The following is a 12,869-nucleotide window of genomic DNA, read 5'->3' as shown; positions in this document are numbered from 1 at the left end:
AAACAGAATAAGCCAAGCTGCTATAGAGCTCCACACAGAAATAATTGTAAAGCTATATTAAAAATGTTACAAAACAGCTGCTGAACAGAATATACAACAATTAAAAACTCATAAAAATTATTAACACATGTCCAAATATCAATAAAATATTTCAAAACAGCAGACATCGCATAATACCCAAAAATTAAAATGGCAGTCAATCAAGAAAAATAAATTTAAAAAGCCACCTTTACTTACCCTCTCCAGCAACTCTCCTACTCCTTTCCCTTCCAGGCCAATAGCACTCACCAGAAGGACAAGGGCTGCTGAAGCTCTGTCCTCACAATCCTCTTCCTTAGCGCCCACAACCAGTCACTCACACACACCCCCAATTAGACCCCATGACCAGTCTCAGTCTCTCTCACACCCGTCATCTTCCTGACCAGTCTCTCTCTCAATCACACTTATAGTCTCTTATATACAAGCTCTCAATCACACACAAATGCTCTCGCACCCATTCACACCAGCTCTCACCCAGGCTTCCATTCACACCCACACACACAAGCTCTCACCCAGGCATTCATTCACACCCGCAGACACCAGCTCTCACCCAGGCTTCCATTCACACCCACAAGCTCTCACCCAGGCATTCATTCACACCCGCAGACACAAGCTCTCACCCAGGCATCCATTCACACCCGCAGACACAAGCTCTCACCCAGGCATCCATTCACACCCACAGACACAAGCTCTCACCCAGGCATCCATTCACACCCACAGACACAAGCTCTCACCCAGGCATCCTTTCACACCCACACACACAAGCTCTCACCCAAGCACCCATTCACACCAGCTCTCACCCTGGCACACACACACACACAAGCTCTCACCCATGCATCCATTCACACCCACAGACACAAGCTCTCACCCATGCATCCATTCACACACAAACACACAAGCTCTCACCCATGCATCCATTCACACCCAAACACACAAGCTCTCACCCAAGCACCCATTCACACCAGCTCTCACCCAGGCTTCCAATCATACCCACACACACACACAAGCTCTCACCCAAGCACCCAGTCATACCCACACACACAAACTCTCACCCAGGCACTCATTCACACACAGACACACACAAACTCTTATCCAGGCACTCATTCACACACAGACACACACAAACTCTTATCCAGGCACTCATTCACACACAGACACACAAGCTCTCAACCAGGCACTCATTCCCACATAGACACACTCGCTCTCACCAAAAACATATTCCTTCTTCACTGCAGGAATGGGCTCCAGTTCTGCTGCAGCTTTACTCCGGTGGGCCTTCTTTTTGCGCTCCCACGGGAATGGGCTCCCGTGGTGGCCTCGGTCGGGTTTCCTCTTCGCCACCACGGGGACGGGCTCCCGTGGTAGCCTGGGTCGGGTTTCCTCTTCACCGCCATGGGCTGTGGCGGCCTTGCTTCGTCGGGGTTGGGTTCCCTCTTCGCCGCCACGGGCTGTGGCAGCCTTACTTTGGAGTTCGAAACTGCTATTTCTCCCATCCCACCCCTGGGCTAGGCAATGCCTGCCTCACCGGCCAATCAAAGGCTTCCTCTCTTCTTCCTACTCCCACTGGTAAGTAGAAGGAAGGAGGTTTCCAATTGGCCTGCGCGGGGGCAGACAGAATGAAGGAGGCTTCCCATTGGGCAATGGGAGTAAGAAGAAAGGAGGCTTCCAATTGGCCCTCGGGGGCTGGGAAAAGGGAAGTGCAACGGGCAGTGAGACACCGGGAGACACGACACACCTGCCGGTGTTTGGCGACACACTAGTGTGTTGCGACACACCAGTTGAGAAGCGCTGACCTAGAGCAAAGCATCCCAAAACTGTCCTGGGAACCTTCACAGCTGGCGGGTTGATGAACATGCATGAGATCTATTTGCATATATTGGAGATCTAGTACATGCAAATTGATCCAGGACCAATGCAAGGTGCTCTAGGCAAGTCTTACAGTTTTGCGCCTCCCCCCACCCCCACCACACATATTTATAACAGATTTTATATGAAAAAGAATATCCAAAGCACAGTTGGAGGTAAAAATACCACTTACAACATGTATATTATATTTATATTCTTGCTTTTTTCCAATCTTTTGGTGCAAAAAAGCAAAAAAAAGACACTTGGAATCTGTATGATATTAGGCCTACTGTAGCATGTGTTGGATGTGGGCTTGGCCCTCAAAAAAGCCATGAGTAAACAGAATTACAATTATAATATAATAAACCTCTCATACCAAAACTGCACTATCTATCAGCACTCAAACAGCAACAATCCTACCTATGAAAACGCAACACTACAAATATTACCCCAGGCCCTAAAATACCAATACACCTCCTATTAGGAAAACAGAACAAGCCAGGCTGCTATAGATCCCTACCCAGAAGTTACACCGTAATAGAATACCTCTCCTTGGTCACACATGCAAAACACAGACATATCCAGAATAAAACGACCATAAAGCATAAATGGAAATATGCAGACAAAAACTGAACTGGAAAAAAAAGGCTCTATATGTAGTGTAACAATAGAAAAACAGAAACATTACCATTCCTCATAAAACTTCAGACAATATAATCAAGAAATATAAACATCAATAGTAGTAAAACCATACTAATAAAAGAATATTCCAAAATAGCCAACAAATAGAACTCATAATTTCCAAATACCAATAAAATATTTCAAAACAGTATACACATAAAATAACACCCATTACTTAAAACTAATAAGGATAAAAAAAAAAAATCCCACATTCTCCATACATGGGAACTTTTGATTTCCAGATGCCCTGAGATTGTCATGGATTAGTAGGGGGAGAGGAAGAGGTGTTGCGCACAAATTTTCTCCTCTCTCATATATACACATGCACACGCTTACTCTCATACACACATATAAATGCTCTCATATAGAAACATGGTCTTACTCACAAACACATATGCTCTCTCTCTCTCACACTCACACACACTCTCACTGAAACATATCTGATCTCTCTCACTCACACATATACTCCTTCTCTTCGCCTTCACTCTCCCCAGAAGTAGAAGCAGCAGCAGCCTCCTCCTTCAGCCTCTACAGCTGCCGGGACAATTCCTTCTCTGGGCTGCGAAGGCTGACCCTGCACTGGCCTCCTGCTCCTGCCAGCTGCATGGGCCACGTTGCTCCTCCTGCTGAGGCCATGCCGGCTATGTTGCTTCTTCTGGCATGGACCCCACCTGCTCCTTTAGGCTGATGCTACAACCTGCTCTTCCCTCCTGAGGCCGCACTGGCCGTGCTGCTTCTTCTAGTGTGGGCCTGCTGCTCCTTCGGGCTGAACGCTGCAGCTTGCTTCTCTGCCTGAGGTCATGCCAACCATGCTGCTTCTTCCGGCACAGGCTGCACCGCTCGAGACTGTGGGGCAGGTGGCATTTCCTTTCTTCTTCCTGCCCGTGCAGGCCCCCAGACACCCTTCTTCTTTGCGGCCCACCCAGGTGGGAAGATGGAGATGCTCTCGCTGCTGGCCCCAGCATTGTGGTACTCTAGGCTGCCAGTCAGTCCAGGCAATACTTCCACTAGCCGAGAACTGATCTTATGCATATTCATTGTGGGTATCCTGAAAATCCAGCAGGCTGTGGGAGGTCACTAGGGCAGGTTTTGAGAAGTCAAGTCATTGTTTATGTATACACGCTTTTCAAACAGGAGAGTTCAAAGCTTGTTATAAAATAATTGACAATATTTCATTTACAATATGAGGATGTAAACAAATATAACCACTAATGATTTTAGCCTTTCAATAACAATGTGCAGGTATGGCACATAGCAGGTTTAGCAAATAACTCTGATAGTGAGAAAATAACTATTTGGACAGTACAGGAGAGACCAAGGAAGAAGGGCTTCAGAGTGGCAAGGAAGTGTGTAAAGGAATGAGCAGGGCCTATGCAGGTTACTGGTCTGGGTCAAAAGATTTTTTGAAAAGATATGGCACAAGTTTGATGGAAGGTAGCAGGCTATTCCACAGACCTGAAGCCTTAACAGAGGGTCCATTAGGCAGTGGTTCTCAACTCTGTCCTGGAGGCACACTTAACCAATCTAGTTTTCAGGGTATCTGCAATGAATATGCATGAAATATAGTTGCATTAACTGGAGACCCTATGTATGCAAATCTATTTCATGCATATTCATTGTGGCAATGCTAAAAATCAGACCGGTTAGGTGTACCTCCAGAACAGGGTGGACCTGAAGCCTACAGTAAAAAATAGCTAAATAACATTGCCTACAACCATCCTCAGGAAGTACTGCTCACTAACCTGGATCTGATGCACTATTAGCAAGGGATTAAATTTCCCATAAGAAGATGTGTGGACAATGTACAGGGCTATGTGCCCTAATGTGTGTGTTCAACAACAAGGGACCTTTCCTTAAATGGAATACAAATTTTGTTTATAGTATGTGTGTCACATGGTATGTCCCAGAGAGTGTATGAACCCCTGTGCTAGTGGCAGTATCCCATTAAATGTTGTCAGCTTGCTCTAGAAGGAATGTGTTTGGTATAAGTAAAATTAAAGTTTGGTGTGTGAAGCAGCATGAGAGAATAGTTGCCTACATATAGCTGAGAAATAAAAGGTTAACAAAAACAAAGAAAGTATATATACACACACACATATATTTATACATGGTGATATCTTTTTATTGGACTAACAATATATGTCTTGACTAGCTTTTGAGAGCTAATATTCTCTTCTTCAGATCAGAATGCATGGAGCTAAGTAGATCTTCATAAATGAAAGCAGTAGTAGGGAAGCCCATCTCCTAGAGAAGCCCAGAGCTTCTGGGAGAAGTATGTGGTCCTATCTATAAGGACCACATACGGAGTAAAAGGGAACCGTCAACACCATCCAAGGAAATGCTAAACCCTATTTTATGGTACAGCTGGAGCAGAAAGAATTCATAGTGATATGTTCTGTAGTGAAGATCCTTTCCTTGGTCAAGCTGAGAAAAAGCCACATGCTTTTGTAACACCGGTGTGCTAAAAAAAAAAAGAGTGAAAAGTATAATATGCAGAGAATGTATGGTGTTGGAGGTGATTTTCCTCCTATGGAAAATCCTGAGAGTTAATGGAGTTTGGAAGGTTCCAGCGGTCAAAGGTTATCTGGTGGTCACAGGGTGTTTCTGAAATCCGAGACAGACAGCCTCAGCCCCTTTGGGCAGGGTTTTTTGGAGGCTATATTATCCTGGGGCTCCCTTAGAGTCACCAAGCCAGGATAAAAAGATAGCTATGACCCTCTCTAGGGGTTACAGGAGAAAGGCGGAGTGAGGCAGAGATACCCTACAGGTGTCTCAGGAAGCCTGAGTAATGTGAAAGAGACAACCAAAGAATTTAATATCGAAGTTACAGAATGAAGAAAGGAACTTTAAGGAGGGCCTTCAGGATCAGAAGGAAGCCTGTGCCTGAGTGGAGCCTTTGAGCAGGGTTGGGGAGCTACATTCCAGTTACAGAAGAGGGACTGAGTTGCCTAACAACTAAAACGTTATATATTGGACTATGATGGAGTATGGAGGTTAAGGAGATTCAGGCTTAATCCAAGGCTGAAGAGAGATTGTACATAGAACTGTGATTTGACTTTAGTGTCAAATATTTGAAAAGGACTGAGTGAAATTTCAGAATTTTTACTGGAAGTGTGATTTCTACAAATTTTGGAACTGAACAGTTACTTAAATAAATCATTTTTTGTTGGAGCATACCCTCTGTAGTGGACAGTGAATTTGTGGAGGTGTTTGTGTGAGTGTCCTTGGCTTGATTTGACCCTGCAGGTTTGCCTGCTCCCAGCCAAAAAGGTTTTCCCTCACTTTGGAGGAGTTAGCCCTAAGGCTCCTCTAAGCTGAGAAGGTGACCTTTTCGAAAGAGGGATTATACTTTAAAATCCCAGAGCTTTACTCTGAGTAGCATATCTGAAGTTGGAGTATCAATGATTCTACTATTGAACTGTAACCTGTGATGGTTAGGCACAAAGTCAAAACAATTAGCTGGAGAAAGTTTGTACTGAAGCCTGAATAGTAAGATCTACTATCTCAGGAAGGACTGGAGAAGCAGAACACTTTGGTATACTTTTTCCATGTGAACTCTATCTAGGAAATAAATGAACTATTTGAATTCAGTACTGGAACTGACTCACTTGCTCAGCACAGAAAGACCTAAAACAAGAGTACACTCAAATTGTGCCTATGAAGCAGCACTGAAAATATTTATCAGTGTAAATAAAAGTCAGACCAGTTAGAACCATAACTTGGGTGCAGTCCACAGTTATTTCTGGTAGTGCCTCCAGCTATCAGAGATACCAAGGAGTGGCCTTGATCACACTTGTTTTTGATGGCATTCACTCAGGGTCCATTACATTACCTGATTGACCACTTACCATAGAACCCATAGACAATCAGGCATTGACCCTCCTGAACAAACAATTACATGTTTGAAGATCAGCAGTGGGAAATGTTATTATTGATCAGCAGTCATATCTTTTTTTCTCTAACAATTAAGTACCAAACTACTGGCATTTTAGACAAAACAACATTTCATATAAAAATGAAAAGGAGAATTATTTTCTAATCTGTGGATCAGAATGCCATCTACTTTATAAATAAAGGCAAAAATGTAGATCACCATTTCTGGTAACATATATTGGTTTTCAAGATGCACAGAAGCTCCTTTAGCCCAGCCAAATCCACCAATATGAATTTAAACTAAATGAGCGTATCGCTAGACTGATCCTTATCAGAAGCCCTTGATGATATCACTCATGGCACACTAATATCACATTTTCCTGGGTGGACACAGGGAAGGACATTTTTAAAAACAAGGCACATGGTCAAAGTAAAACAAACTGTATACACCTGCTATGCTTAAAAATGACAATAATAAAATATATTGCGAGAAAAAAAGAAACACCATCTAGAAATAAGATCCGTAGAACAAGCAATAGGGTCAAGATAGAGGTGATTACTTTCAAATAATCTAGCAACAGATGACTACATCTGGCCACCGCAGTTCATTTTCTTAAGCATGTTACCGATCCGAGAATTTCCAGTAGAAAGCCTGTCTGGTACTACAGAATAGACTGAATTTCAATCTTCTGAGTTCTTTACAAAATCATGCATATGACTTAAGTTGCAGTCATCAAAATGCACCCATTTGCCAAAATAAAGCACACATTTCTTGTATTCTTTTTTTTTTACTTTTTATTTATTAATTTTCAATCAAATATATAAAATATTTGACAAAGGGAAAAAAAAGACACTTTGCATAATGATAAAACAATGGAAAAAAATGAACATAGGAAATTGCTTCTATGTAAATTTGCCACAGTTAGACCTCAATAATAAGGGGGGAAAACAGGAAAAAGCCTTAGGGAATGGCTATAACATAAATCTAAATAGAACCAGATAAGGATGGAATCTACATAGCAGAAAACCGCTCATTCTAAGAAAATTCCACTTTAAACAGGGGAAGAGGAAATCACAACCCCCACCATCTAGCATCTAAAAATTCTTTAAGCTGACTAGGATAAAAATAAATGAATCTGGAAGAATCAAGAGTTATCACACATTTACAAGGATAGCGAATGATGCAAGATGCTCCTAAAGAAAAAAACAGAGACTTTCATGGCTAAAAATGGTTTTCCTTTGTTTCTGCATTGCTTTTGAGATGTCCGGAAACATCTAGATCTTCTGACCTCTGAACAATATATCCTTACTACGAAAATAATGTTTTTCGCCTTTATCACAATCTTGCAGAAAAACAAAAAGTCACCAGTGGCCAGGTAGCATGGCCAATCATATTCCCTTCATCAGAATTTAAGGAATTGTATTAAATTAACAGGTATGTCCATCACAGCATTATCCATAGACCTTTTAGGAGCTGGAAGAAAAAAATGTTTTTCTATAGGAGGCAAGGCAGTCTCTGTGATCTTTAAGGCTTCTTTCAAGTAAGCAGAAAATAGCTCAGAAGGTGTATTGAGAGAAATCTGTGGAAAGTTCCCAATTCTCAAATTATGAGATCTAAAAGAATTCTCGATGTTTTCAATTCTACGAGAAGTAAACGATAGATCTGATAATATTAACCTAAACTTCTTGAACCTTAGCAATAGACCCTTCTTCCCTCAAGCACCTTCTTCTCCAGAGAACTAAGGCGAGACTCTTGAGATTGAAAGTTGTTATGCAGGTCAGTAGTCAGCGAGACTAAAGATGTAACAGATTTATTAATGGACATCATTACCATCCAAAGAGAGTCCAAAGTAAATAACTAGAGGTTTAGCAGGAATATCCAAATCCAGTAGAGCCGATGAAGGAGCCATGGTAAACAAAGCTGAGTCTTCCAGATTTCCAACAGGTATGTCAGCCAACAATGAGAGTTATGTAACGGTTCCCATAACAACATTCTGCATGTCCCAAGACTCCCGCAACTAACAGCTGACACCGATCCTGCGCCAGTAAAAACAGGAGAGACAGTTCTGCGATGAAAAGGAGCCGTTAACAGATTTATCCACGTCAGAGAAAACATCAACTGAGGTGGCTGCTCCAACAGAAGGGCACAGAGTGGAACAGCTATCCGAGCTGAGAGAGAATTTTCAGCCGCCGAAGGGCTGGCATCCCCAGGTCCAGCCAAGCCGGCACAGGATGCCGAATTAAGGGCTGTTAAGAGTTCAGGAACTGTTGTTTGATGCAGGGAAGCCGGCAATCCAACCGACTTAGCCTGCCAAATAACTCCTTTCCATTTCCCAATAACAAAATGAAACAGGCAGAGTTAAAAGGAAATCGCAGGAAACCTTCAGGAGGTGCACCGAAACACGTCTGCTAGGCAGCGGCCAACTTGGTTGTCCCCCCACATTTCTTGTATTCTGTCCATCAACCTTTACCCTTTGCACAATGACTCACCTGAATGTCCAGTTGTAATCGTCTGACAGACGTTCCATCAGGTCAAACTGAGGCCCCGGCATACTGCAAATAGGTCGGTTGAAAGCATCACGGACTCTCATGTAAACATTCCTTGTGTAGAAGGCTTCAAAGTCCTGATAAAGTGGAACAAACTCCTAGATGGAAAATATGTAAGGGTGCAAAATATAGTTTCACTTCTTTTAGAATGAAAAACAAAACAGATAAAAGTAAACATGCAATCTGGGATAATAACGTAATACAGAAGAGTCGGTAAGATTTACATTTCAGGCCAAAGGCAAAAACATCCTCAAAAGTATAAAAAGCCTTCAAGTCACTTTGCTTGCGCAATTTTGATGTAGCATATCTTTTGCTTCAAGGATTTAATATCCTGCAAATTATGGAAGGGAAAAAAAGAAAGAAAAATATGTTCAAACAAACAAACAAAAAAAAAGTCACAAAGCCCGTGAATTCTAGCCCAAAAGAACTAAATTTAAGAGCCGGGCAAAAGTCACCAAAGTGTACCGTGCTTTTGACATATATTTTTAAATGCATGAGTATTCCTCTGCAATATTTTCCAGAAGAATAGCCAAAGACAGATAAAGTAAAAATTGTGCAAAAATCTGATTTGCAGACTTTCCCCCCTCCTTTCATCCAAAAATGTATATTTGGCCATTAGAAGCTATGTAACTCATTTGTTGGCAGATGAAGCAGTTCTCCAGGTCTGACCATAGCAGTTACTTCTTAGACAGGGCAATGTCTGCTTTTGATGCAGAGTCTGTGGAAAGTACATGCAATCTTTCCCTTGGAAAACTGCGGTGGGTACAAAGCACCAATGGACTTTTGCAACTGTTTTTTTTTTCGTGTGAATAGAATCTTAAAGGAAAAGAATGTGTGTAGATTTTTAAATCCAATCTGTGTGCTTTATTTTCTATTCCCACCCAAACCCCCCTCAGATGTGGCTAAATGTTGCGTGCATTACAGAAACCCATGTGTACTTTTCAGCCGGATTGTGGAAGGTCAATTTTCAGATGGTCATTTTAGGCGCATAAATCACTATCTGCGAAAATGGCTTGATAATTGTCTTCGGTTATGTCGTAGGAGCTCCTGTTACAAGAATGTTCCAAAATTCCAATGCATTCTTTCCTATAGCATTCATTTCTGACATAACCACATTTTGCTTTTGAGAACTATTATATTTGGCATCCAATGATCCCATAAGAAAAGCCCACTGTAACTTCAGAGACTGTTACAGTACTTCAGCAGATGGTGCTGGGAAGGAGATTCGAGAGGGGGAGGAAGAGTAGGTCAACAAAAAAAAAGTCAGCGTTTGCCAGGCTGTCTCTGCACAAGACAACGGGGCCGGAGAGAATACATTCTAGGTCAGTGCTTCCCAACCTGGGAGACCATCCCAGGGGGGGTCCTCCAGAAGGGATGCCAGAAAGTTTTAGGGAGAAAATATGAGTGGGCTGCTGCTACTACCTGTGATTAGCTGAGCTGCTGCCACAGGCCAGGAATATGGCCCCAAACACTTCACCCCACTTTGCTGGAGGAGGAGGGACAAAGAGGGGCCATTCACACATATGGGAAGCCTCAAACCGCATTGCACATGTTTAGCGGAGATGGGGGAAGAGAGCGACCGATTGTAAACCCCACTACTGCACTTCATGAGGATGTGGGGAAAGAGAGGGGCCTTTTCAGCCTTTGCTGCTTGCTGAGGAAAGCTGGGTTATCACACCAGTGACAAACATTTCCCACTACTGCCACAAGCTCTGTCACTGGCCTAACAGAGAGAGAAAGAGAGCTGCACTAAACAAGTGAGTAGAATGGATCAAAGGAAGAAAGGAGGAAATAGTACTGGGGTTGACAGTATGAGGGGAAAAGGTAGGGAAAAATGAATGAGGCAGGAATGAAGACATGGAGGATAAGGAAGGGGGACAGGAATCTATGATTAACCTGGTAAAGGAGAGTGAGAGTGGATGGCAGTCTATCAGGGGAGAGAAGAGGAACCCCCAGGAACCATGCTGGACAGAAGTAGAGAGACAGGGAGGGATTTAGAGCCATGGAAGAAGGGAAAGATTACTGCCAAGGATCAAGGAGGAGGGACAACGAGACAACAGCCAGGTTTAGATGAAAAGCAGGCTAGAGTTTTGCTTTCGCTAAAATCTAAATTATGTTGTGACTATCATTTTCTGTATATGCTTTTAAGAATCATAAAAGAAAAGAAAGTAGAAAAGAAAAGCAGGCAGAGGGTCAGTTTTCAGGGAGGGTGAGTTTCAAAACTTACGTGGGTTTATCCATGTAACAAGGCCATTTAAAAATTGCTATTCCCTGCCACTGTGGATAAAAGTACCTACGCTGCGAAAAGCATACATACTTTTGCCTGTGGGGGAGGTGAAGGAACAGGGCTAGTCTGGTGGTGGGAAAGTACCTGCAGAGGTTTAATTCTGAAATCCTCGTGCGCATTTTCATGCATGTACGTAACACCTGGCTTCAGAAACTGGTTAAGTAATAGATAACTGAAGGTACTGGTAAATAGAGTTCACTCTGAGGAAAGAGCAGTGATCAGTGGAATGCCTTCGGAGTTGATCCTGGGGCCTGGTTCTCTTCAATATTTTCATGAGTGATATCGCAGAAGGGTTAGCAGATGAGGTTTATTTTATTTTTTTACAAATGATACTACAGTCTCCAACAGAATGGACACTTCTGAAGGTGCAGACAAAATGAGGAGCAACCTATGAGATCTCAAGGGGTGGTCAAGTTCTTGTAAAATAAGTTTCAGTGCAAAAAGTGTAGAGACATGCATTTTGGGTACAGAAATCCAAAAAGTATGTGATGGTGGAAGAGGGGGGGAAAGCATGAATAATGTGCATCAATCAGGAAAGCCACCTCGAGGTAATTATATCTGATGATCTCAAGATAGCAAAATAGTGTTTGACAAGACAATCGCCAGAGATGGAAAAATGCCAAAGTATATATGAAGCGCTATAACCAGTAGACAAAAAAGAGATGATAATGCCTCTGTAGAGGTCATTGGTACGACCGCATCTGGAGTATTGTGTCCAGTTCTGGGAGCCATACCTCTGAAAGGATATGGACAGAGAGGAGGCGGTCCAGAGCTGGGCTACTTAGGGTCTTAAAAATATACACTATAGTGGAATGGAGAGGATGTTAGGATATTCAAAGACCTCAATGGTATAGACTATGCACATGAAGAAAAGATTTTTAAGTGGAAAGGAAGGTCTAGAACAAGAGGTCAGAACAGAAGATTCAAAGGGAGTAGACTCGAGTAACACTAGAAAATATTTTGTCACAGAAAGGGTGGCAGAGGCAAATCAATAATGAAATTCATGAAGAATCCCGAGCTGTCAGAAAGCAAAGTGAAAGTCAGAGATCAACTGTGATCTACAGCCCTGCAAAAGGAATTAAATTTAGGCAGGCTAGAAGGGCCTTAGGTTCTTTATCCGATAATATAGTCTATGTTTCTATGGAAGGTTAGCAGCGGAAAATTCTAAAGAGTAACAGCAATAACTTCATATGTGATAAGAAACAGAAATCGTTTTTGCTGACATAAGCAAATTTGCAAACTTTCCATCTGTTCTAAAACTTGTTTGTAAAATGAATCCAGGCAGATTCACACGGTCTGGCCAATGAATATTCTGAGTCACTAAATGGGCAAGCCAGACCCTCTTTACATATTCCTATTCCAAAGTCAATGGGAGAGCCAAAGCTTAGACTGCCATGTAAACCATGACAGCAGAGGTACAATGGCTGAATTGGTACAAGCAACATAGTGTGCCTAGCACTACTGCAGCTAAGGTTCTACTGTAAGTACTTTGTATGAATGTTTCTTTCACTTGAGAATACTAATAGTACAGCTTTGAATTTTAATGTAGAGACTGTGTACATCTGAAACACTCTGGAAGGAATAAAAGCTGTATTCA

General features: G+C 42.3%; 1 protein-coding gene across 1 annotated transcript in view; it reads right to left on the bottom strand.

Annotated features, from left to right (window-relative positions):
* The window catches only part of LOC115086982 (serine palmitoyltransferase 3-like), a 189,075-nt gene that overhangs the window by 110,609 nt on the left and 65,597 nt on the right, over window positions 1-12,869 (bottom strand). The window contains exon 3 of the mRNA XM_029593552.1: window positions 8,929-9,083. Within this exon, the coding sequence (XP_029449412.1) occupies window positions 8,929-9,083 (155 nt within the window). The remainder of the gene's footprint in view (window positions 1-8,928; window positions 9,084-12,869) is intronic.

This window comes from Rhinatrema bivittatum, chromosome 3 (assembly GCF_901001135.1).
Source record: "Rhinatrema bivittatum chromosome 3, aRhiBiv1.1, whole genome shotgun sequence".
NCBI lineage: Eukaryota > Metazoa > Chordata > Amphibia > Gymnophiona > Rhinatrematidae > Rhinatrema > Rhinatrema bivittatum.
The sequence above is the reverse complement of the archived record's forward strand: the minus strand, read 5'-3'. Positions and strand labels throughout refer to the sequence as shown.